At 47.1% G+C, this 21026-nt stretch overlaps 1 protein-coding gene and 1 non-coding gene across 13 annotated transcripts in view; both read right to left on the reverse strand.

Moving 5' to 3' along the window:
• STYXL1 (serine/threonine/tyrosine interacting like 1) overlaps positions 1-21026 on the reverse strand; it is a 55579-nt gene that overhangs the window by 6584 nt on the left and 27969 nt on the right. For 8 of the 12 annotated variants that reach the window (XM_064375684.1, XM_064375677.1, XM_064375682.1 and 5 more), the window contains 4 exons: positions 19270-19408; positions 11007-11152; positions 2189-2334; positions 1039-1136 (listed from right to left, as the gene is read on the reverse strand). In XM_064375684.1, coding sequence (XP_064231754.1) covers positions 1039-1136; positions 2189-2334; positions 11007-11152; positions 19270-19408 — 529 coding nt within the window. The remainder of the gene's footprint in view (positions 1-1038; positions 1137-2188; positions 2335-11006; positions 11153-19269; positions 19409-21026) is intronic. The other 4 variants (XM_064375685.1, XM_064375686.1, XM_064375688.1 and 1 more) reach the window with 3 other exon arrangements.
• Positions 11764-11870, reverse strand: LOC135274743 (U6 spliceosomal RNA). The gene has a single exon (XR_010342507.1). It is a non-coding gene; the product is annotated as a U6 spliceosomal RNA (small nuclear RNA).

A 21026-nucleotide genomic window follows, 5' to 3' on the forward strand; every position in this document is an offset into this window, starting at 1 on the left:
CCCTCTCCTCTCCTCTCCCTCCTTCCCTTTCCTCTCCTCTCTTCTCCCTCCCTCCTCCTCCCTCCTCCCCTCTTCTCTCCCTCCCCTCCCCCTCCCACCCATCTCCTCTCCCCTCCCCCTCCCCATCCCTTCCCCTCCTCCTTTTCCCCTCCCCCTTCCCCTATGCCCCTCCCCCCTCCTCTCCCCCACCTTCCCCTTAAAGTTCAAAATAAGGGATGGTTGGGCCAAAACGCCATGCTCCAGCCCTTGGTACAGTGGCTCAGGCCAGGGGCTGTGTTGGTGCCAGACAGGCAGGCACGGGGTGGGGACTCCAACCTGACTCAGCCCTGCTGTCTCTATGGATCTTACTCTCCTCAGGCCATCTGGAGCCCCAGTATTGAGTGAAAAAACCCACTCTCGATGAGTTAAGTAACTGGTGGGCATCACTTGGGTATGGTGGCTCACGCCTATAATCCCAGCACTTTGAGAGGCTGAGGAAGGAGGATCGCTTGAGGCTAGGAGTTCAAGACCTGCCTGGGCAACATAACAAGACCCCAACTCCACAAACCAACCAACAAAAACAAAAGAAAATCTTGGAAGCCAGAGCTGAAAGGGCTTTGCAGTCCTCCTTCCATTCCACCCGCAGACCACAGACCAAGGATGAAGGCGTGGGTGGAGAGAGATTTGCCTCCTGGTCCCAGAGCTCAGCCCAGAGCCTCTATGAGCGTGTACACTTGTGGGCAGACATCATCCTCATTTTACAAGCCCAGAAGGGCACAGCTGTCTAGCCAGGGCCAGAGCCTAGGACGCTCAACCCACCATCTTGGGCCCCACTCCCCCGGAGGTCAATGCCATGGTCGCTCATTTCACTGAGGGCTCCTGAGATGCTGGACCTGTCCTGGAGCTCGTCCCACCCAGGCTGGGCACGTGCCGGGCCCTGCCCTTTCTCTCCAGAGCACAGGGAGTCATGATCCAGAAGAAGCCTGTGAAGGAGGCGCCACTGCCCCTCTGCTTCCCAGACATAGGCCAGTGGCTACCTGGCCAAGGAACGCTCCTTACCAATGAAGTGACACAGGTGGCGTAAGAAGGGAAGAATCTGGGCTTCTGGGGAATCTTCTATCTGGATGTGCAGAAGCTTGTCAGCTTCGCCTGCAAAACTGCACGAAGGACCACACAGGTCATCAGGCAGAACGCAGAAGACACACAACCCCATTGTGGGGTTTTCATCACAGCAGAAAGGCCACAGGGAGGACGCTGAGCTTGTGTAAGGGGACTGTGCACAGGTAACTCAACCACTCCTGGGAAAAAACATCCAGGCTGGGTGCAGTGGCTCATGCCTCTAAGCTCAGTAACTTGGGAGACAAGAGGTGGGAGGATCACAAAGCGAGAGTTCGTCTTTTTTATTTGAGACAGAGTCTTGCTCTGTTGCCCAGGCTGGAGTGCAGTGGCACAATCTCAGCTCACTGCAATCTCTGCCTCCCAGGTTCAAGTGATTCTTCTGCCTCAGCCTCCCTAGTGGCTGGGATTACAGGCATGTGCCACCATGCCTGGCTAATGTTTATATTTGTAGTAGAGACGGGGTTTCACCATGTTGGTCAGGCTGGTCTCAAACTCCCAACCTCAGCTGATCCACCCGCCTTGGCCTCCCAAAGTGCTGGGATTACAGGCGTGAACCACCACGCCCAGCCAAAAAAATTTAATTTTTATTTTTTATTTTAAGCTCCCACTATGTGGGAGGGGATTCCAGATAGCTGGAAATCCCCCTCAAAATTTTTTTAAGTACCTATCTTAGCCAGGCATTGTGGCTCACGCCTATGATCCCAGCATTTTGGGAGGACAAGGCAGATCACTTGAGGCTAGGAGTTCCTGACCAACCTGGGCAACATAGTGAGACCTCGTCTGGGAAACAGTACAAGACCCTGTCTTTAAAATAATAAATAAAATGAATAAACAAGACCCTGTCTCTAAAATGAAATAAAAAATAAAATATAGTCCGGGCGTGGGGGCTCACGCCTGTAATCCCAGCAACATGGGAGGCTGAGGCAGAATTGATTGAATCCGGGAGGTGGAGGTTGCAGTGAGCCAGGATTGTGCCACTGTACTCCAGCCTGGGTGACAGAGCAAGACTCTTTCTCAAAAATAAAAACAAATAAATGTAAATATTAAAAAATAAAATGAAATACAAATTGATAGCATCTCCTGTACTTACAAGGGCCCTGTTTCCATGGAGACATTGATATGGGCTTTGATTTTCAAGTCCTTCTGAATTTTGGGGTCACAGGCTTGACTGAAATTGCCCAGGAAGACCTTTCCTGGCACGATTTCAATGGGGTATGGCTGAAACGCATCCAGTTCCTGAAGTGGGGAAGGAGAAAGGCAGCTATGAGCATATTCCTCAGGGAAGAGGGATGTTTGTCTCTTGAAACACGGCTCGGCAAACAGGCATGGAAGGGCAGTTCCAGTGACAGTGATGGAGATCCAGACTTTGAAAGAGACTGGCATGCCATAACGTGTGTGGGGGTGCAGGGCAAGTCACGACAAAAGCACTGAACCGCAGTCTCATGGTGCAGAGTGCGGGGTCTCAGCACTGGTGTCTGTTTCCCTCCATGACACCAGTGTACACTTGGCCAGGTGCACAAAGGTTGTACTGAGGACGCTGCGGCCCAGAACTGTAACAACCCGGCGTGTACTGGGGGCTTGGGAGAATGGAAAAGGACAGATCTCTCATTACACTTGGAGACCACCAGAATTTAAACACCCTCCTCTCTTTATACACACACACACACACACACACACACATTTTTTTTTTGTCCAAACCTCACAAACACACACATTTTTTTGAGACAGCATTTCACTCTTACTGCCCAGGCTGGAACGCAAGGGCGCGATCTCAGCCCACCGCAACCTCCGCCTCCCAGATTCAAGTGATTCCCCTGCCTCACCCTCCCAAGTAGCTGGGACTACAGGCACATGCCACCATGTCTGGCTAATTTTTTGTATTTTTAGTAAAGATGGGGTTTGACCATCTTGGCCAGGATGGTCTCGATCTCCTGACCTTGTGATCAGCCCGCCTCGGCCTACCAAAGTGCTAGGATTATGGCATGAGCCACCACACCGGGCCACACATATATATTTTGAGACAGAGTCCCGCTCTGTTGCCCAGGCTGGAATGTGGTGGTGCCATCTTGGCTCACTGTAACCTCCGCCTCCTGGGTTCAAGTGATTCTCCTGCCTCAGCCTCCCAAGTAGTTGGGATTACAGGTGTGCACCACTACACCCAGCTAATTTTTGTGCATTTTTGGTAGAGATGAGCCTTAGTCATGCCGGCCAGGCTGGTCTTGAACTCCTGACCTCAAGTAATCCACCTGCCTTGGCCTCCCAAAGTGGTGATTACAGGCGTGAGCCACCATGCCAGCCTATCTTTTTCTTTTTTTTAAGATACAGGGTCTCACTCTGCTACCCAGACTGGAGTGCAAGTGGCTCAATCGTAGCTCGCTGCCGTCTTGACCTCCTGGGGTCAAGTGATTCTCCTGCCTCAACCTTCCAGGTAGCTGGCACTACAAGTGCACATGACCACACCCAGATAATTTTGGTACTTTTATCTTTTGTAGAGATGGGGTCTCGCTATGTTGCCCAGGCTAGCCTCAAACTCCAGGCCTGCAGTGATCCTCCTGCCTCAGCCTCCCATAGTGCTGGGATACACATGTGAGCCACCTGCATGTCCAAAAATGAATTCTGATTAAGCCAGCGTATGTGTAGAGGGGTGGAGAGAACAAGACAACTACTTAAATGGGAGTTTCCTGAGTTCCAGGTCCAACGTTATAATTAAAACTTTCATTTATTTAAAACACAAAGTGAAGGATTATCTCTACATTTTCCAAAGTGTGTTCTAAGAAACACTAGTCCCCCATAAGGCACTATGAAAAAAGGCTTCAGGAGTTCAGATAACCAAATGCAATCTGCCCCCATATCTGCGGGTTCCATATCCATGGATTCAAGCAACCTTGGATCAAAAATATCCAGAAAAAAAATTCATGGTTGTTACCGAGCACGGTGGCTCACGCCTGTCATCCCAGCACTTTGGGGGACAGAGATGGGCAGATCACCTGAGGTCAGGAGTTAGAGACCAGCCTGACCAGCATGGTGAAACCCCATCTTTATTAAAAAAAAAATTAAAAATTAAAAAATAAAAAATTCATGGTTGTGTCTGTGCAGAACATGTACACACTTTTTTCTTGTCATTATTTCCTAAACAATACAGTATAACAATTATTTACATAGCATGCACATTGTATTAGGTATTATAAATAATTTAGAGATGATTTAAGTATACAGGAGGGGCCAGGTGAGGTGGCTCACATCTGTAACCCCATCACTTTGGGAGGCCGAAGCAGGAAGATCACCTGAAGTCAGGAGTTTGAGACCAGCCTGGCCAACAATTGAAACCCTGTTTCCACTAAAAACACAAAAATCAGCCGGGCATGGTGGTGCATGCCTGTAGTCTCAGCTACTCGGGAGGCTGAGGCAGAAAAATCACTTGATCCTGGGAGGCGGAGGTTGCAGTGAGCCGAGATCGTGCCACTGCACTCCAGCCTGGGCCACAGAGCAAGACTCTGTCTCAAATAGATAAATAAAGTATACAGGAGGATATGCTCAGGTTAGATGCAAATACTACACCATCTTATATCAGGAACTTGAAGATCCAAGGATTTTGGTATCTGTTGGGGGCCCTGGAACCAATCTCCATGGATACTTAAGGACAATTGTACAAATGGACAGCTGTACCTATGATTCCTCTTTCAGAAACAAGGTGTACATTAGCAATCAAAGGTTCGAAGGAAGTTGGGCACAGTGGCCACTCACATCTGTAACACCTGCACTTTGGGAGGCCAAGAGGGGAAGATCTCTTGAGCCCAGGAGTTTGAGACCAGCTGGGTAACACAGCAAGACCCTTCTCTCTACAAAAAAAAAAAAAAAAATCGCTGGGTGTGGTGGTACATGGGCATAGTCCCAGCTACTCAGGAGGCTGAAGTGGGAGGATCCCACAGGAGTTTGAGGTTACAGCGAGCTGTGACCGCATCACTGCACTCCAGCCGGTCTCTTATGTAAAAAAGAAAACAAAGAAAGCCAGGCACAGTGGCTCATGCTTGTAATCCCAGCAGCACTTTGGGAGGCCGAGGCAGGTAGATCACCTGAGGTCAGGAATTTGAGACCAGCCTGACCAACATGGTGAAACCCCATCTCTACTAAACATATAAAAAATTAGCCGAGCATGGTGGTGCGTGCCTGTAATCTCAGCTACTCAGGAGGCTGAGACAGGAGAATTGCTTGAACCCAGGAGGCGGAGGTTGCGGTGAGCCGAGATCGCGCCATTGCACTCCAGCCTGGGTAACAAGAGCATAACTCTGTCTCAAAAAAAAAAAAAAAAAAAAAATTAGCCAGGTGTGGCAGTGCACGCCTGTAGTCCAAGCTACTCAGGAGGCTGGGGCAGGAGAATTGCTTGAACCCAGGAGGCAGAGGTTCCAGTGAGCTGATATCATGCCACTGCACTCCAGCCTGGTGACAGAGTGAGATTCCGTCTCAAAAAAAAAAAAAAAGAAAGAAAGAAAGAAAATGCTGAACTTTGCCAAAAATCAAAATCAGTTCCAAAAGTCCCCTGGCTCCAAGTCCGACTCAGGAACAACATCTTAAGGACCTCCAGCTACTTCACTGCCTGTGTGGGTCCTTCAGAGCCACCTGAACTCAGCACACCTCATTCCCTTCCCCACAGCAGTGAACTCTCTGCAAGCCCACATCCTTCCCAAGCCACTAGCTTCAAAAGCCATTAGCAAAGAACAGACACCAAGCTGAGCCAGTTCTCAAGCCTGTGACACGGAGAGGCATGACCCCATTGCCTGCAGGCGGGTCCAATGCTTACTCCAGCATGTGGGTTGCCCCTAACCTGAACACTCAGCCTGCTGGTGCCAAGTGAAATCCCCCATTCAATTTCCACTTGAAAAATCTCACTAAAAGGTCAGGCGTGGTGCCACACACTTGTAATCCAAGCACTCTGGGAAGCTGAGGTGCATGGATCACCTGAGGTCAGGAGTTTGAGACCTGCCTAGCCAACATGGTAAAACCCCATCTGTACTAAAAATACAAAAATTAGCCAGATGTGGTGGTGGGTGCCTGTAATCCCAGCTACTCTGGAGGCTGAGGCAGGAGAACCACTTAAACCTGGGAGGTGGAGGTTGAAGTGAGCCAAGATTGTGCCACTGCACTCCAGCCTGAGCAACAGAGACAGGAAAAAAAAAAACTGCAAAAATCCCATAGCAAATCTATCAACGCTCTTCCTGCTATTTTGAAACCAGCTTCCTTTTCTGTGGTTGTGTGGGTTTGGCTGGGAAGAGGGTGTGGTGCGCATAAAAAAATACCGTACTGTAAATTGTGTGAATCCTCAGTGACACAATGCAAAGGAAATGAATATCTCAAATGAATGTGGCCAAATTGAGTCCACTGCCTTTCCTCCTAAAACCACCTTCTTCTTCCCCGACCTCTCCCGAATGTTCCTCACAATGAACCATATCATAGCCCTCCGTCACTGCCTAAAACCTGACCATCATCCCAGCACCCTCTCTCTCCCATGCCCTCATGTCTGATCAGTGCTACCTCCTAAATCTTTCTTATTTTTTTTTATGAGATGAAGCCTCGCTCTGTCGCCCAAGCTGGAGTGCACTGGTATGATCTTGGCTCACCGCAACCTCCACCTCCTGGGTTCAAGTGATTCTCCTGTCTCAGCCTCCCGAGTACCTGGGATTACAGGCGTGTGCCACCACACCCAGCTAATTTTTGTATTTTTAGTAGAGACAGGGTTTCACCATGTTGCCCAGACTGGTCTCAAATTCCTGACCTCAAGTGATCCACCCACCTTGTCCTCCCAAAGTGCTAAGATCTTTCTTTTTTCTTAAGAGATGAGGTCTTGTTCTGTCACTCAGGCTGGAGTTCAGGGGCACAATCATGGCTCACTGCAGCCTCAAATTCCTGGGCTCAAGCGATCCTCCCACCTCAGCCTCTGAGTAGCTAGAACTATAGGTGTGTGTCACAATGCTAAGCTATTTTTTTTTTAATTTTTGTCTAAATAAGGTCTCACTATGTTGTCTCAAACTCCTGGCTTAAGCGATCCTCCCACCTCTTTGACCTCCCAAAAGCGCTGGGATTCCAGGCTTGAGCCGCCACAGCTGGCCAGTCACCTACATTCTAAAGATAGCCACAGACAAGTAACCCAATCCAACCTTCGCAGACACCCCAGCCACGACCCTGCCCCCTCTTCCCGATTTGATAAGACTAGGGGCAAAGGCAAGTTACAGGAATACGCATATGTCAAAACGGACCACACTGGGCCTTTTAAATATGTGCAGTTCATCATGTCAATTACACCTTACTAAAGCTGCAGAAATGAGGGGGTGGTGATGATGAGTTATCAGCAGTGCAGGGTTTGCAGAGAAGAAACTAATCGCTCTGCACCCTGCAAAGCCAGGAAGGGGTCCTCTAAGAGCAAGGAGGCATTCTAATCAAGATAAGAATGGATTCAGATTTGAGGCTGGAAGATTGAACTGCCCTGGCTTATGCTAGACTGACTGCCTTTACTTCCTTTAACTTATCGTACACCTGTTGAGCTGAAATTCACAGTGCTGTTATCTCAGTGGAAGAAGGGGATGTCTTTGGGAGCCAGACATGCATACCCTGGATCTGGGAACATGTCTCACCTCAGGCAGGAGTCCCTGCCTTATCACACAGCATTATTCTGGGGTTCTGGTGAAGGAATGTGGGCACATGTGGGGCAGGGGACGGGTCATGGGCTTTCCTCTATACCCTCACTGCCTTCTCACCTCATCCCGGATTATTTGAAAGGAGACTCCAGATGTCACGTCATTTTACCTGTAAATATTTTTTTCTGTATGTCTAAAAGATATGGATTTGTACTTTTTTATATTTTTAATTTTTAAGAGACAGGGTCTCGCTATGTTGCCCAGGCTGGAGTGCAGTGGCTATTCATAGGCGCAATCCCACTACTGATCAGCGTGGGAGTTTTGACCTGCCCGTTTCCAACCTGGACCAGTTAACCCCTCCTTAAGCAACCTAGTGGTCCCCCACTCCCAGGAGGTCATCATATTGATGCCGAAATTAGTGCGGACACTCAATCGGCATAGCACACTGCAGCCCAGAACTCCTGGACTCAGGCGATCCTCCAGCCTCAACCTCCTGACTACAGGCACATACCACTATGCCTGGCGGGACTTGCACTTTTTAATAATAACTATAATAATATTATTATGGTTATTAACCATATTATTGGTTATTATGCTTGATCTTCCAATTGAAGACTGGAAGAATCTTCAATTCTTTCAATTCTTCTCGAAAACCAACAATTCCTTAACACAATCACACATCCTGTGAATAGTCACATTTGCCCAGTCATCCTATACTATGACTTCTATTGAAGTTTTTTTTTTTTTTTTTTTTTTTTGAGACGGAGTTTCACTCTTGTTACCCAGGCTGGAGTGCAATGGCGTGATCTCGGCTCACCACAACCTCCACCTCCTGGGTTCAGGCAATTCTCCTGCCTCAGCCTCTCGAGTAGCTGGGATTACAGGCACACGCCACCATGCCCAGCTACTTTTTTGTATTTTTAGTAGAGATGGGGTTTCACCATGTTGACCAGGATGGTCTCGATCTCTTGACCTCGTGATCCACCCGCCTCGGCCTCCCAAAGTGCTGGGATTACAGGCTTGAGCCACCACGCCCGGCCCTATTGAAGTTTTTTGTAATCAAAAGTGGCCAGAAAGTATGGAATCTACTCAAGATGTTGCTAAGGGCAGGAATGGGAACACAGCTGAAGGCAACTGTTAGAAAAAGTTAAAACCAGCTGGGTGTGGTGGCTCACACCTGTAATCCCAGCACTTTGGGAGGCTGAGGCAGGCGGATCATGAGGTCAGGAGATGGAGACCATCCTGGCCAACATGGTGAAACCCTGTCTCTACTAAAAATACAAACATCAGCAGGGCGTGGTGGTGTGTGCCTGTAATCCCAGCTACTCAGGAGGCTGAGGCAGAAGGATCGCTTGAACCTGGGAGGTGGAGGTTGCAGTGAGCGAAGATTGCACCACTGTACTCCAGCCTGGGTGAAGGAGTTAGATTCCATCTCAAAAAAAAAAAAAAAAAAGAGAAAAAATAGTTAAAACCACTTTCTGTTTACATTCCATTGTGTTCAGACGCTTCAATCAACCAGACATCTGTATACAGCACCCTCTGGAGACTGAGCCCTGCCTGCCAATCACAGTCTGGTGCCAGCCTTAGACAGCTCCACCCAGTTCTCTTCCTCCAAAGCTCCTCCTCCTCCAGCTTTGGCTCTGGAAAGCTAAAGTGTCCCTTCTCTGGGCTCCAGATGTCTGGGGTGTCCCTGGCCCAACCACTGCCTTCCCCACAGACGCAGCTACTCACCAGCAGGAACTGGTATCTCAAAATTGTTTTGTTATAACAGAACTGACCAGGAGTTGATAATGTTTGGAGCTAGGGGACAGAGGGGTTTCAGATATGATTCTCCTTTTGCATAAAAATTTATAATAGGCTGAGTGAGGTGGCTCACGCCTGTAATCCCAGCACTTTGGGAGGCCGAGGTGGGTGGATCACTTGAGTTCGGGAGTTGGAGACCAGCCTGACCAACATGGTGAAACCCTGTCTCTGCATTAAAAAAAAAAAAAATTATAATAGAGATGGGGTCTCACTGCATCACCCAGGCTGGTCTTGAACTCCTGATATCAAGCAATCCTCTTGCCTTGGCCTCCCAGAGTGCTAGGACTACAGGTGTGAGTCCCCACACCTGGCTGATTTTCTTATCTTTTTTTTTTTTTTTTTTGGAGACAGGGTCTTGCTCTGTCAACCACGCTGGAGAGCAGTGGCAAGATCTCGGCTCACTGCAACCTCTGCCTCCTGGGTTCCAGTGATTCTCCTGCCTCAGCCTCCTGAGTAGCTGGGACTACAGGTGGGCCACCATGCCCAGTGAATTTTTGTATTTTTTGGTAGAGACAGGGTTTTGCCATGGTGCTCAGTCTAGTCTCAAACTCCTGAGCTCAAATGATCCAACCAACTCAGCCTCCCAAAGTGATGGGTTTATAGGTATAAGCCACCACACCGAGCTCTATTTTTTAAACTTTTTGTAGAGACGAGGTCTCACCATTTTGCTCAGGCTGGTCTCAAAAGTCCTGTGCTCATGCAATCCACCTGCCTCGGCCTCCCAAAGTGCTAGGGGTACAGGCGTGAGCCATGAGCCTGACCAATCCTTCCCACATTTCTGTATTTTTGTATCCTCTGGATCCAGTTAGGATTTGTGAAACCAGACAGCCAAGAAAAAAGAGGTGGTCTCGGGTCGACATGCCCCTGACTGTCTGACCTTGATATCGGTTCACCATCCAGATCTCCCTCAAGGAAGGCTGCCCCCTGAACAGGCTCCACTGTTTCAACCGTGCAGTGATCAATTCCTCATAAAGAACTGGGGCCGGGCACAGAAGCTCACACCTTAATTGCAGCACTCTGGGAGGCCAAGGTGGGTGGATCACTTAGAGTCAGGAGTTTGAGACCAGTCTGGGCAACACGATGAAACCTCGTCTCTACTAAAAACACAAAAAATAGCGAGGCATAGGGTACACACCTGTAGTCCCAGCTACTCAGGAGGTTGAGGCAGAAGAATCACATGAACCTGGGAGGTGGAGGTTGTGGTGAGCTGAGATTGCGCCACTGTACTCCAGCCTGGGCAACAGAGTGAGACTCTGTCTCTAAATAAATAAATAAATAAAAACCAAAAACCGAAAAACTGGACCTGGACTCCTGGCAGCCCCACGTTCATTTCTGCAGCCCAGTCTCCCCCATCCTGTCCACTTTCTCTACATCCTCTGTCCCTTTCTCCTATTTCTCCTATTCAGTCACCCGCTGGTCAGTTTCCAGGCCCATCCTTTCCATCTGGGCCTGCCTATGCTCAGCATTTTGCCCTACCTGAGGCATCCAGATGATCTTCTGGGTCCGGAAGAAGTGGTACATGCCTGAGAAACGCTCGTAGCCCCCTTTCAGGATGTAGACGGGGTGGCAGGTGAGGCGGGTCAGGATCCTGCCATACTGAATGGCTGCTTGAGGCATCACATCTGAGAGTGGAGACCAAAGACATGAATGTTTCCTGTGTATCTGCCATTGGTCTCAAGCTGGGATAGATGGCCACTTTCTTTTGGAATGAAATGTTTTTTTTGAGACAGAGTCTCACTCTGTCCCCCAGGCTGGAATTCAGTGGCGCGATCTCGGCTCACTGCAACCTCTGACTCCCTGGTTTAAGCGATTCTCCTAATTTTTAGTAGAGACAGGGTTTCACCATGTTGGCCAGGCTGGCCTCAAACTCCTGACCTCAGGTGATCCATCCTCCTTGGCTTCCCAAAGTGCTGGGATTACAGGTGTGAGCCACTGTGCCTGACCTGAAATGCAATTATTTAGGAAGCTGAAACAAGCATAGAGATGAGTTACAATTAAAATTTTAAAAGCAGCTTACCACCAGGTTTTTTTTTTTTTTTTTTTTGAGACAGGGTCTCACTCTATCTGGCTGGAGTACAGTGGTACAATCTCAGCTCACTGCAACCTCTGCCTCCTGGGCTCACGCCATCCTCCTGCCTCAGCCTCCAGAGTAGCTGGGTCTACAGGTACACACCAGGCACATCTGGCTTAATTTTGTATTTTTTTTTGTAGTGGCACTTTTTTTTTTTTAATAAAAAATATGGAACGCTACACGAATTTGCATGTCATCCTTGCGCAGGGGCCATGCTAATCTTCTCTGTATCGTTCCAATTTTACTATATGTGCTGCTCAAGCGAGCACCATAGTGTCACTTTTTTGCCCAGGTTGGTCTCGAACTCCTGAGTCCAAACAATGTGCCTGCCTCAATCTCCCAAAGTGCTGAGATTACAGGCATGAGCCACCATGCCCAGCCTAGGTTAATCTTCTTTTCTGTAAACTCTGAGATATATGTATTATATGATATACAACATCATACAATACAACATCATGGAAAAATCTGAGTTTTACAGAACTCCCAGCTCCAGTTAACCACTCACATGTATACATACGGTTTACGTATTATATATGTAAACCATATGTTGTATATCATACAATTCACCCATTTAAAATATACAATTCAAAACATATAGACCAACTGAACAAAATAGATAACCCAGAAATAAAGTCATACACCTATAACCACCTGATCTTCAACAAACTTAACAAAAATAAGCAATGGAGGCTGGGTATGGTGGCTCACACCTGTAATCCCAGAACCTTGGAAGGCACAGGCAGAGGACTACCTCGGCCCACGAGTTTGACACTGGCCTAGGCAACATGGCAAGACCCCGTCTCCATCCCCCCCACAAAAAAAATACAAAAAAATTAGTTGAGTGTGGTTGCGGGCACTTGCAGTTCCAGCTGCTAGGGAGGCTGAGGCAGGAGGATCACCTGAGCCAGGGAGGTTGAGGCTGTAGTGAGCCATGGTTGTGCCACTGCACTCCAGCCTGGGAGACGGAGCAAGACCCTGTCTCAAAAAAATAGGAACGGGGCAAGGACTGCCAATTATTGGTCAATAAATGGTACTAAGATAACTGACTATTCACGTGCAGAAGAATGAAACTGGACCCCATCACCATATACAAAGATCAACTCAAGATAGATTCAACACTCAAATGGAACACCTCAAAACTATAGAAATCCTAGAAGAACAGCTAGGAAATACCCTTCTCGACGCTGGCCTTAAGTCCTTCAAAACAATTGCAACAAAAACAAAAATTGACAAGTGGGACCTAACTACACTAAAGCGCTTCTGCACAGCAAGAGAAGTCACCAGAGTAAACAGCCTGCAGAAAGGGAGAAAATATTCACAAACTATGCCTCTAACAAACATCTAATATCCAAAATCTATAAGGAACTTAAGGAGCCAAACACAAACAATCTATGATTGTTAAGACTGTCAACTTGATTGGACTGAGGATGCAGAGTATTGATCCTGGGTGTGTCTGTGAGGGTGTGGCCAAAGGAGATGAGCATTTGAGTCACTGGGCTGGGGAAGGCAGACCCACCTTCAATCTGGGTGGGCACCAGCTAATCAGCTGCCAACACAGCTAGAATATAAAACAAGCAGAAAAACGTGAGAAGCCTAGACTGGCCTAGCCTCTCAGCCTACACCTTTCTCCCCGGCTGGATGCTTCCTGCCCTCAAACATCAGACTCCAAGTTCTTCGGCTGTGGGATTCGGATTGGCTTCCTTGCTCCTCAGCTTGCAGACAGTTAATCACATGAGTTAATACTCCTTCATAAACTCCCCTTTATACAGATGTGTGTGTGTGTTTGTGTGTGTGTGTGTGTGTGTTAGGGGGTGTGTGTGTATATATATATATTTATATATATCTCCTATTATATAAATTTACATCCTTTAATATATATATCCTATAATAGGAAAGATACATAAATATATACACCCTAATACACAACTCTATTAAAAAGTGGGCAAGGGGGCTGGGCGTGGTGGCTCACGCCTGTAATCCAAGCACTTTGGAGGCCAAGGCGGGCGGATCACCTGAGGTCGGGAGTTCAAGACCAGCCTGACCAACATGGTGAAATCCTATCTTTAAAATAAATAAATAAATAAATAAATAAATAAATAAAGTGGGCAAAGGATATAACAGATACTTTGCAAAAGAAGATATACAGGCAGCCAACGAACATGAAAAAATGCTCAACATCACTAATCATCAGAGAAATGCAAATCAAAACCACAATGAGATACCTTCTCACACCAGTCAATGGCTTTTATTAGAAAGCCAAAAATAATAGATTTTGACAGGGCTGTGGCCAAAGGAACACTTACATACTGTTGATGGGAATGTAAATTAGTTCAGCCCCTGTGGAAAGGAGTTTGGAGATTTCTTTCTCAAATAACCAAAAATAGAACTACCATGTGGCCGAGCACGATGGCTCACACCTGTAATCCCAGCACTTTGGGAGGCCAAGGCAGGTGGATCATGAGGTCAAGAGATCGGGACCATCCTGGTCAACATAATGAAACCCCGTATCTACTAAAAACACAAAAATTAGCTGGGCATGATGGCATGTGCCTTGTAGTCCCAGCTACTCAGGAGGCTGAGGCACTAGAATCACTTGAACCCAGGAGGCAGAGGTTGAAATGAGCTGAGATTGTGCCACTGCACTCCAGCCTGGCAACACAGTGAGACTCCATCTCAAAAAAAAAAAAAAAAAAACCCTACCATTCAACTCAGCAATCCCATTACTACATACACATCTGAAGTAAAATATATTGTTATGCCAAAAGGACACCTGCACCCCTATGTTCACTGCAGCACTATTCACAACAGCAAATACATACAGTCAACTCAAGGGCCCGTCAACAACCAGTTGGATTTTTTTTTTTTTTTTTTTTTTGAGACGGAGTCTCGCTCTTGTTGCCCAGGCTGGAGTGTGGTGGCACAATCTTGGCTCAATGCAACCTCCACCTCCCTGGGTTCTGTAAGGTCTTTTAGGGTGGTTGACAGTGCTATGGACGCCACATTATCCTCTGTGACCTGCACGGACACTCCAGATGAGTTCCTGGAAAATCTAAAGCAACTAGAAGACCATGAAAAGAGGAAGAAATGGTCAACCCCTGTGGCACCCATCTAACTTTAAGACATTCTCTATTGTTCCTCATTCTGGCCCTAATTGATAAGGCTATTGGACTTTGTAACCGACCTTGGTCAACCCTACGACCCTACTCCACACCCTACGATCCCCTCCAAGCCTGCAAAAAACCACCCTAAACTGTAACTTTCCACTGCCAACCCAAACCTATAAAACCAACTGCTATCCCTCTACCCTTTGCTGACGCCCTTTTCAGCCTCAGCCCGCCTGCACCCAGGTGAATAAACAGCCACGTAGCTCACATAAAGCCAGTCTGGGGGCTCTTTTCATTCAGCACGCACATTTTAACAGATTCAAGCAATTCTTCTACCTCAGCCTCCTGAGTAGCTGGGATTACAGGTATATGCTGCCATGCTGGGCTAAATTTTGTATTTTTAGTAGAGACAGGGTTTCACTATGTTAGCCAGGCTGGTCTCGAACTCCTGACTTCAAGTGATCCACCCAGCTTGGCCTGCCAAAGTGCTGGGATTACAGGCATGAGCTACCGTGCCTGGCCCCAGATTGGATTTTTAAAATGTGGCACTCATAGACTACTATGCGGCCATAAAAAAAGAACAGAATCATATCCTCTGCAGCACCTCCAGCTGGAGGCCATTATCCTAAAGGAACTAACACAGAAATAGAAAACCAGATACCACATGTTCTCATTTATAAGCACAAGCTAAACATCAGGTACATATAGAAATAAAGATGCAGATAGCCAGATGTGGTGGCTCACACCTGTAATCCCAGCACTTTGGGAGGCGGATCACCTGAGGTTGGGAGTTCAAGACCAGCCTGGCCAACATGGTGAAAACCAATCCCTACTAAAAATACAAAATCAGCCAGGTGTGGTGGCACGTATCTGTAATCCTAGCTACTTGGGAGGCTGAGGCGGGAGAATCGCTTGAACCTGGGAGGCGGAGGCTGCAGTGAGCCGAGATTACATCACCACACTCCATCCTGAGCAAAAAGGGAAAAACTTTGTCTCAATTGAAAAAAAAAAAAAAAAAAAGCAAAAAGCAAATTCTCCTGCCTCAAGTCTCCTGAGTAGCTGGGATTACAGCCATGTGCCACCGCATCTGGCTAATTTTTGTATTTTTAGTAGAGATGGGGTTTTGCCATGTTGTCCAGGCTGGTCTTGAACTTCTGACTTCAGGTGATCTGCCTGCCTCGTCTTCCCAAAGTGCTGGGATTACAGGCGCAAGCCACTGTGCCCAGCAGTTTTTCTTTTTTTTTAAAAGAAGTTAGAGTCCATGTTCTTTCCTTTATGCCTTTATCTCGTTCTCTGAAATCCATTGCACAATACTCAGTATTTCTGTTTCTGGGTTAGAACCTGGCCTCAGGATATTTTGGCTTAAGGATGTCTTGGCTTAGCCCTAATTATGCAAGCTTCCTGTCACATATATCTAATTCGCATGCAGTCTAATTGTGATTCTGCTGATCAATGACAGCGTTTAAGATTAAATTGATGTCAAAACCACAGTGAGATATCATTCACACCCACTAGGATGGTCATAATCAAAGAGACGGATAATAAGAAGTGGTGTTGAGAACATGGCGAAATTGGAAGCCTCATACACTGCTAACCACAAAGTAAAATGGTGCAGCCACAGTGGAAAACAGCTTGGTGTTTCTTCAGAAAGTTAAGATATAGACCCAAAGAAATGAAAACTCAACTACACCAAAGCTTTTACATGAATGTTCATAGCAGTGTCATTCATAATAGCCAAAAGGCACGAGCAACCCAAGTGTCTATCAGTAGCTAAATGGGTGGAACAGAATGTGGTCTGTCCACATAGTGGAATATTACTCATCCATAAAAAGGAATGAGGCTGGGCGCAGTGGCTTGCGCCTGTAATCCCAGCACTTTGGGAAGTGAATCTGGGAGGCAGATTGAATCTGGGAGGCAGAGGTTGCAGTGAGCCGAGATCACATCATTGCATTCCAGCCTGGGCAACAAGACCGAAACTCCGTCTCAAAAAAATAAAAAAAATATTTTTTTAAAGTTTTATTTATTTATTTTTGAGACTGGGTCTTACTATGTGTTACCCAGGCTGAAATGCAGTGGTACAGTCATAGCTCACTGCAGCCTTGACCTCCTGGGCCTAAGTGATCTTCCTGCCTCAGCCTCCTGAGTAGCTGGGGCTATAGGCGTGTACCACCATCCCCGGCTAAATTTTTTTTGTATTTTTGGTAGAGCCAGGCCTTGCCATGTTGCCCAGGCTGGTCTCAAATTCATGGCTTCAAGTGATCCTAATGCCTCAGCCTCACAAAGTGCTGAGACTGCAGGTATGAGCCACTGTGCCTGGCCAACTCTGCTTCCATATTGAATTTTTGTTCAGGGAGACAAAGACAATTCCAGAAGGAGCTGAGGAGGATTTAAGTGGCTGGGACCTGTCTGAGAGATGGCACTGAGAGGAAGATCTGGAGTCTGCAGCCAGACTGAGAGAAAATCTGCAGCTGTCAAGACAGGAGCCAAAGCTCACCCCACAGGGCCTGGCTCAGAAGTCAGAGAGTCCAGGCCAGGCATGGTGGCTCATGCCTATAATCCCAGCACTTTGGGAGGCTAATACAAGAGAACTCCTTGAAGCCAAGGGTTCAAGACCAGCCTGGGCAACAGAGTGAGACGCTGACTCAAAAAAAAAGGAAAGAGGGGTGTTGAGAGAAGCCCTGAGATGGTCTTGTAACCCCAAAGACTTTGCAATGGCCTGAAGGATGACATTTGAAACAAGAAAAGTTGGCTTGAGTGCCGAAGTTGTCCGCGTCATTGTGGTTTCCTGTGAATGGGGCCCCATAGCAAAGTGAGGTCAGTTACAGAACATAAAGGGGATTATCCCTGTCGAGCACCATCTGCTAGGATTTCAAGGTCCAGCTTACAGTTCTCAGATTGCAGACCGGAGCCCCACAGGATAAGCTTAGGAAAAAAGGGAGAATTTCCTGGCCAAGGACCTCCTGGGAAGAAAGTCCAGACCGCTGGTTTTATGAAAGGTGGGCGCATAGCGCCGCCTAGTGGCAGTTAGTGTGAGTGCGCCCAGCTTCTGTAACTGCACCCACACACGTTCATTGGCTACTGATTCCTAGAAGCAGAGCTCCCAGTGGTCAGCCCAAAACTAGGGGCTCATGAAGAACACAGCAGAGCCTCAGAGGTTCAATGGAGCACACTGGAACTGACCGCGCTTTATTGTTCTGACTCGGGGCTGCACGCTCCCAATCCCCAGGAGACAAGACAGAGCTGAAAGGTCTGGGTTTGAATCCTAGCCCTACCACTTACAGGTGTGATGGTTTAAAAATATGTCCACACACTTTTAAAAGCTTAAGTCTCAGCCTACGCAACACAACAAGACCCAGTCCCTACAAAAAAGGAAATAAATGAGCTGGGAACCAGATCTCAGCATATCACTCCGATTGGTCTTGAACTCCTGGGCTCAGGTGATCCTCCTGCCTCAGCCTCCCAAAGTGCTGGGATTACAGGTATGAGTCACTGGGCCCGGCACCCTCACAGCTCTTGATGTTAGCATCCCTGTAAGTTGTTCTGCAGACTACGTGAACAGACCCAGGTGAAGCACTTGCTTCCTGGCACATGGCACATGTGAAACTGTCCCCATAAACGTTATGAAATTAATCAGGAAAGGAAGCAGGGAAACAAGTGAAAATAAGCCAAGCTGGAAGCACATTCAGCCTTCCTTACTAGGTCACCTTGCTTGCTCTCCAACCTGCTTGCTCACAGCTGCTTGATGCTGACTGTGCTGGAATCACATGGACTGTTATAAGAACACAGTTCCCCTTCCCTGCTCTGTAGATGACAACTTGAATGTTATGAAACACTGTTTTCCCTTAGAGATATTATTTCAGGTCCTGCACACCAATGAAACCACTGACAGCTGCTCTGAAGGGCCCCCCAAGAGCTGATTCACCAAAGAACGCAGTTTCCACGTCCCAATGACTTCATTCCCTTTCCTCGACCAATCAATAACCCCAACTTTTCAGCCCCTCACCCTCCCCAATCCCCTTAAAAGCCCCATTCTGGCTGGGTGCAGTAGCTCACACCTGTAACCACAGCACTTTGGGAGGTTGAGGCGAGCAGATCACAAGGTCAAGAGATCGAGACCATCCTGGCTGACATGGTGAAACCCTGTCTCTACTAAAAGTACAAAAATTAGCTAGGCATGGTGGCGTGCACCTGTAATCCCTGCTACTTGGGAGGCTGAGACAGGAGAATCACTTGAACCAGGGAGGCAGAGGTTGCAAAGTTGCAGTCAGCAGAGATAGCGCCATTGCATTCCAGCCTGGCAACAGAGCGAGACTCTGTCTCAAGAAAAAAACAAAACAAAAAACCACCACCACCACCAACAAAACCCATTCCACAACTCCTTGGGGAGATGGATTTGAGGGCCTCCTCCCATCTCCTGTGATCAGGAAGCTCTTTCTCTGACGCAAACCCTGCTGTGTGTCATGGGCCTGTTCCCGCGCCACGGGCATACGAACCTGTTGGCCCTATAACAAATTTGTCCAACAGCTATTACCTGTTATTCCTGCTGCTGTCACAGAAAACCCACCTTTGCCAGCACTATCCGAGTCTGAACCATCGTCGTCATCAAAGAGTACCTCCAGAGTGCTGGTGCTGTTATCATACACCACGCAGTACTTCACACACTCCAGGTCCACAGACTCCGGAAGAAGATATTCATTCATTTTCTTAAAAAAACACAAGAGAAGAGAGATGCAAGATGGCTGATCACTAGCAGCTTGGGCTCGTAGCTCCCAGTGAAAGCTCAGAGAACGAGAGGACGCCACACTTTCAGACAAATATTTGTTGCTCACAGACCAAGAGATTCCCAGCGGAGGAGCCCCATGGGTCGCCAGGGCGACTCTTGTGGCTGGCGCGGCTGTTTTGCTGGCGCCTCAGCGTGGCAGTTCTTGGTGCAGAGTCCGGAGATTCCCGGGCAGAAAAGCACCATCAATCTTAACACCGCTGTTTTGGCCGGAGCAGTGGATTGCTCAGATTTCGGTGCTGGGAATCAACAAGTTGGATGTCCGCTCAGAGACCTAGTTAGAAAGTTGGTAATTACAAAGACGACAGAGGGATAAATATATAATGAAGGGAAGAAACCAAACTAAAAAGGCAGAGAATAATCAAAATCAGAATGCCTCTCCCTCTACAGGGGATCACAATTCCTCATCAGTAACGGAACAAGGCTTAATGGAGAACGGTGTGTTCCAAAAACAGAAGCAGATTTCAAAAGGTGGGTGATAAGAAACTTCTGTGAATTAAAAGAACTTGTTCTAACCCAATGCAAAGAAACTAAGAACCTTGAAAAAAGGTTAGACAAAATGTTAACAAGAATGGACAATTTAGAGAGGAACATAAGTGAATTGATGGAGCTGAAAAACACAACACGAGAACTTCATGAAGCATGCACAAGTTTAAACAGTCGAATTGATCAAGCAGAAGAAAGGATATCAGAAGTCGAGGACCAGCTCAGTGAAATGAAATGAGAAGACAAGATTGGAGAAAAAAGGATAAAAAGGAATGAGCAAAGTCTCCAGGAAATATGGGACTATGTGAAAAGACCTAATTTACGTTTGATAGGTGTACCTGAATGTGACAAAAAGAATGAACCCAAAATACTCTTCAGGATATCATTCAGGAAAACTTTCCCAACCTAGCAAGGCAGGGTAATATTCAACTCCAGGTAATACAGAGACCACCACAAAGATATTCTTCAAGAAGACCAATCCCAAGGCACATAATCGCGGGATTTATTAGGGTTGAAATGAAGGAGAAAATACTAAGGGCAGCCAGAGAGAAAGGTCAGATTACCCATAAAGAGAAACCTATCAGACTTACAGCAGATCTCTCAGCAGAAACCCTACAAGCCAGAAAAGAGTGGGGACCAATATTTAACATCCTTAAAGAAAAGAACTTTCAACCCAGAATTTCATATCCAGCCAAACTAAGCTTTTTAAGAGTAAGAGAAGGAAAAATTAAATCTTTTGTGAACAAACAAGTAATTAGAGACTTTACCACCACCAGGCCTGCTTTACAAGAGCTTCTGAAAGAAGCACTATACATATAAAGGAACAACCAATATCAGCCTTTCCAAAAATATATCAAAAAGCAAAGAGCATTAACACAATGAAAAATTTACACTAACTAATGGGCAAAACAGCCAGCTAGCATCAAATGCCAGTATTAAACTTATATATATTCTAATTGGATAAAAAGCCAAAACCCATTGGTATGCTGCATCCAGACCCATCTCACATGCAACGATACACAAAGACTCAAAGAGAAGGAGGAAGATTTACCAAC

Source organism: Aotus nancymaae, unplaced genomic scaffold (assembly GCF_030222135.1).
Source record: "Aotus nancymaae isolate 86718 unplaced genomic scaffold, 86718_ANA_hifiasm-v0.15.2.pri h1tg000012l, whole genome shotgun sequence".
In the NCBI taxonomy this organism is placed as follows: domain Eukaryota; kingdom Metazoa; phylum Chordata; class Mammalia; order Primates; family Aotidae; genus Aotus; species Aotus nancymaae.